Source organism: Morone saxatilis, unplaced genomic scaffold (assembly GCF_004916995.1).
Source record: "Morone saxatilis isolate NCDOM2014 unplaced genomic scaffold, NCSU_SB_2.0 Contig20, whole genome shotgun sequence".
Classification (NCBI taxonomy): Eukaryota; Metazoa; Chordata; class Actinopteri; family Moronidae; genus Morone; species Morone saxatilis.
Genome location: NW_023339763.1, coordinates 13781052 through 13786707, shown reverse-complemented (window position 1 = coordinate 13786707; position 5656 = coordinate 13781052). Strand labels below are relative to the sequence as shown.

Below are 5656 nucleotides of genomic sequence, written 5' to 3'. Positions count from 1 at the left end.
GTGTGTGTGTGTGCATGTTTCCAACAGCCCTCCCTCTCCTACCCACTAGAGAGAGGCATTGACTTACATTTAGACCAACAAATTATGATTTCAAACATGAAGTAAGTTTCATGTTCGAGGCTTTTACTATATTTCTGTGACGAGTATTTCTACTTTCTTTCTTAGATTTGATTTGTTTGTGTACAATTACTCAGTCGCAACTGCAGTTTGTAGTTTTATCTGATTATATGACGAAAAAAAGGTTGCTTGCAGAAATTCATTTAATTATATTCAAAACACATGAACATTTTGTCCTAAAAGACTAATTTCATGAGCAAATGTCTCAAAAGACTGTTTGTTGTTGCTGGATTTCTCCTCATATGTGACTTCAGATTGAAGAAAGAAAGAAAGAAAGAGCCACACTATATACATTGGTTGTCAACCACTTTGTAACTCTACAATACAATGAAGGTTAGATTGAAAAGAGGGCAGTAGATATATCACACCAATCATTATTACTACTTTAATATCAGACCAGAACAAACACTTTAAGCATAGAAAATGCAAGTTGTATTAATTATACCTCCCTCAAATTTCTAACTTCTTCGCTGACATATTTGCATTCAATAAAGTGAATTTGAATGCATTATAAGCTTTGGACTTTTTACAATCATTACATAATATTCAGTCTACGACAGTATCTTTTACCTCAGATCAAAGATCAAAGATTAGCAGCACCTGCAACAAATGTATCTGTGGTAGAGGAATGTGCTCCTAATGTGATGTTGCACAATTGACGAGTTAACCTATATACTAGATAGACACATACAGGGATCTCTTCTTTCTCACCCTACACACACCTCTTCAGCTGTAATGTGTAAGCTGCTAGCTGTCCTTGTGACCTCTGTCATAGTAAAGCATGGAATCAGTTTATGGACTCGCTGCTGAAATTGTCTGAAAGTTAATTTGGACATGCTGCAACTGTGCACCTCCTGAAACTGTGTCTTTTCTGAGAAGCTAAAGACAAATATCAGTGATAAAGCAACATTGTTGCTCAATCACAGTGATTTATTAATATATTAAGTTGAGGATACCTGAAGATGCTGTTGAATAAATGTTTAATTTACAGAGATCTATTAGGAAAGAAATTGATGAGTGCAGGTTTGTGCACATGTTCTACTATGTTTATGTACATGAGGAGCTGGGGATAAAGACAGTGGTTCGAAGTACACTCAGAGGCAGATAAGATCAGTGGCCAATGCATGTGCACACACACAAAAAAATAGCATGGCTGTCCTTTAAGTATTTAATCAAAGCCGAGTGCAGAGGGTTTTTTTTGCCATCAGAGCTCTTTGTGTACACTGTGTAAACAGGCATTCCTCACCAGATTACTACTGAGCCCTTTAAGACCACTAACACTCACACACCAAAATATGTTAATGAAACATATTAACAAAGTACTCACTCACTCTATACACTCAGACACAGTATATACCCTTCTTCTCTACCAAGACACATGCATCAGCCCTGATATGACCCTTTTGTTTTTTCCACTCCCTCTGTCACTCCCTCTGTTTTCCCCTCCTCTCTCATTTGTTCATTCTCTCATCTCCTCCCTCCTCTGAACCATATTATTTAATCAATAACTTTGAATGTGCATGTGTTGTATTTCTAAACCCAGATAGACCGACTGCCCCTCTTACCCTTGCTCTCTTTTCCCCGACTCCCTCCCTCCCTCCCTCCCTTGCCCCTTAGCTTTTCTCCCTTCTTTCCCTTCTCTCTTCATTTTCTGTGTTTGAATGGAGAAGATGGGTTCCCCGGAACCTGCACACCCGTCGCCGGGTGCAGGGCCCGTTGCTGGGGTTTCTGTTACCAAGACAGCAGGGGTTGAGGGAGACGAGGCAGTGGTAGCGGTCAGCTCCAAACTGTTTCGGTGTGCATGCGTTAGACGTTGGCTACCATTGGTCTACAGAGAAGAACTTTACCAAGTCTTACAGCTCACAGGCCCATTGGTGAGTAGGGGAAAGTTGAAGTGTTGGTGTGTGTGTGTGTGGTGGTGGTGGTGGGTGGGGTGATTGGTATGTTATTCATAAAGTGCCACATTGTTAATACATTCAGTTACAGTATTCCTTTGTTGCAGGTTTACTGTTGTGTGCACTGTGCAATCTAACACTGTATTCAGTGAAATACGCAGTTTCTAAAAGGGGAAATAAGGTGGTGCTGAATGTTAGTGCAAATCTGCCTGTGCTTGGAGATTTCACAACACTGCTCTCTAACTTGAAACTACTTTGCTGAGTACAGATAAGCTTTCTGAACCTTTCTTGACCTGATCAATGATTTGTTCTAAAATTAGCCCACTCTTTCTGTTTGTTTCTACAGCTGTTGTCCCGGATTTTGTACTTCCTCCTGCCATTTGTCATCACCATATTCTGTGGTCACATTGGAAATGCAGAACTGGCTGGATATGCGCTGGCCTCAGCGGTACTATCTTTACTTCTTTGTAGACTAATTGATTTTACCTGCTGCAACTAAAGTAGTAAAACTACTACCACCACGCCTTCTTTTCTACTTACTGTACTACTCTTACTGCTGTTTCTCCTACTTCTATTACTTTGACTGTAGTTTTCTCTATAAGTATGTTTTGATTCATGTATATGTGTGAACATTCACTATAATATGTAATGATAGTGGTTTGCCTTAATATATATATAATATATCTGTATTACACACACACACACACACTTTTCAGTGACTGGTGTGGTGAGTGATGTGGTCCCCAATGCTCATTTTGTGCACTGTAAGAAAAAGACTAAGTAATACTCTGACATTATATTCCAAAAGGGCGAAGACTAACAAATTCACATCAGCACAGTACAAACATGGAAATTATGGCTAAAATGAGTTGTGTAACTGTACAAGCAGACAAAAGTTTGTACAGATTGTTAAACACAAGAGAGGTGAAGCAATGTCTTAAATGAACACACATGATTTACTGAACGAAACATGCAATGGAATTAAAATATTTTTACAAACATGTCCACAACCAAAGAATTATGTCAGGCTAAGAGTTGTTATCGCTGTAATTCAACTTACAAGAAGGTAAGCTGTGTCTTTGTCGCTTTCATCCACGCTTCACCAGATGACGCCTGAACAATAAGATCTGATCGATCAACTGTTTCTCCAACTGGCAAAGACTCCCGACAATATAAAAATGTGAAATTACCAGTTATCTTTTTATTTGCACATAATTTGGTTCAGCAGAGATATACAGTTTGGTGTCATCTGCGGTATTTTCAAAGTAGGATATTAATACTTTTGCTAAATAAAGGATCTGATGCAAATTTGTTCACCTCTGGTTGCTACGGTGGCCCTGAGGTGCAAACCAAATGACCAACAGCAAATCAGAAAAACACAACAACAAAAGAGAAACCAACGGCAAATCAGAAAACAACGGCAAATCAGAAAACCACAACAGGCAAAAGAGAAAGCCACAACGGCAAAAGAGAAAACAAAACACAAAAAAGGAAACACAGACCGGAATCAGAGAAAACGCAACACAAAAAGAGAAAACCACAACGCAAAAAGAAGAAAACACAACGACAAAAAAGAGAAAACACAACACAAAACAGAGAAAACACAACAGCAAAAAGAGAAAAACACAACAACAAATCAGACAAACACAACGACAAAAGAGCAAAACACAACACAGAAAAAGGAAAACACACGGCAAAAGAGAAAATCACAACACAAAAAGAGAAAACACAACAACCCAAAAAAGTTAAAAAACAACGGCATTCAACAAAACGAGAAAGGTAGGTACCATCGGCGACCATGAATCGCGCTGATTGGACAAAACGAACTGGTCCTCCTTTTGAGACCGAAAGACAACACCGCAGCTTTTTTTCGTTTTTTTTTTTAAATAAAATCTTAGTAAAGTCTTGATGATATCAACCAGTAAGAACAATCAAGCGCAGAGCCAGCGGGACTTTCAGTTTTTTTGTTATTCTATAAGATCTTTATCTAAATCTTAAATAAACAATTCTGGTCTTTTCATAGTACATACTCGCAAGTGTAAAGAGCAATTGCCAGGGTGGAACATCATCAACATTGAGTGGCAAGCAACTCACAATAAGAACATGACGATTAGTGCTTCATACAATAAATTCGGGGCAATTTGAAATAAAATAAAAATTAACATCTCAAAATAAATAGTCAAAAATAAAATATATATAAAATAGAATAAATATTGGTTTCTAAGGGGGATTCAAATCAATTTTAACTATCCATTTCAGTGGGAATTTCTTTAAGTTATCATAATAATTTTGTGCCCTTCATTTCTGTTAGGAAGTTTCTAAAGATTCATTTCATTCATAAACAATAATTGGGTGATGACTTCATAACTCTATTCTTGTGGATGAAAAATGGGCTAAGATGTTGCAAGAACTTTGGAAGATAAATGGGTGCTCTACGAAATTGAACGCTTTTATAGAAGATCTAAAACGAAAAGAAAACCATCATGTTCAATGTGATTTCTATATTCGAATAATGTCCATTACCAGCGCGTCTATATTGTGTGTGGATTGATCTTCCTTTTAAGAAAACCAGACTGTGTTTCTGCGGTAAGGATTTGAAAGTTCCTGTCTGTGAAGACAAGTGGTGAAAATGTAAAGTGAGTAATTTATTAATCAGAGTTTTCTAAGAGAATAGGCCTTCTGTTTCTATGAATCTGGTCTTTGCCGGGCTTAGGAATTCGAGATGATGAGCCCATGTCTCATTGTGGATGTGGAGAGTATACAAGTTCAAAGTATTTCAGGAATACTTGATGTAGCAGTTTGTTTAATATCTTCCCAGAAATGTCATAAAATGTCTCCTGTGAGTCCGTCCGAGCCGCGGGCCTGTTAAAGAGATAGGCCGGCCAATTACTCTGTCCATTTCAGGTAATTGTTAATTTGGACTAGTCACATGTTTGGTTTTAAAGTTATCTTCTACTTTGGAATATATTTTTCTATATCCTTTAAGAATGTATGGCTTTGCTTTATTAGAAATTTAGAGTTAAAGCTGTTTATAAGAATTTGAGGATTTCTAAGGAGATTAATTTTGTTCTCGTGTTCTATATCAGTTTACTAATCAAGAACTGATGCTTATTTTTTCTCCTGTCTTCTTTTTTCAAGACCACGAAAAGTATGCTGAGTTTTTTTTCCCCCTCCTCTATCCATTTCTAGCTCTCCGTCTAAAAAGCCCCTTGTGTCTTTGAATATACATTTTCATCCAGTTAGTTGAAGATTTAATATTTTCTGTTTATCGTCTTCAGTAGGGTTGAGTTATTGCAGTAACATTTAATTGTACGGCTGTGCCAGACAAGCGGAGCAGCTGCGCACAGCAGAATTCTCCCGCGCATGGGTCTGGCGAACTCCCGCTGGCTCTGCGCTTGATTGTTCTTACTGTTTTTGATCGTTAAAGATTTAATAAAGATTTTTTAAAAAAAAAAAAAAAAAACGTCTGGCGGTGGTGTTTTTGCCGGTTCAAGAGGACGGGACCAGCTTCTTTGTCCAATCAGCGGACGATTCATGTCGCCCGATGGTACCTACCTTTCCTTTTGGTTAATGCCGTTGTGTTTGTCTCTTTTTGTGTTGTGTCTCTTTTGCCGTTGTGTTCTCCTTTGTCTTGGTTTTCTGAT

The 5656-nt window shown here is 37.9% G+C and overlaps 1 protein-coding gene across 1 annotated transcript in view; it reads left to right on the top strand.

The window, feature by feature from the left end:
• Window positions 1-1675: 1675 nt before the first annotated feature.
• Window positions 1676-5656, top strand: part of slc47a1 (solute carrier family 47 member 1) — a gene marked incomplete at its 3' end in the record, with an annotated part of 14433 nt that continues 10452 nt past the window's right edge. Inside the window, 2 exon segments of the mRNA XM_035667189.1 lie at window positions 1676-1991; window positions 2359-2460. Coding sequence (XP_035523082.1) covers window positions 1779-1991; window positions 2359-2460 — 315 coding nt within the window.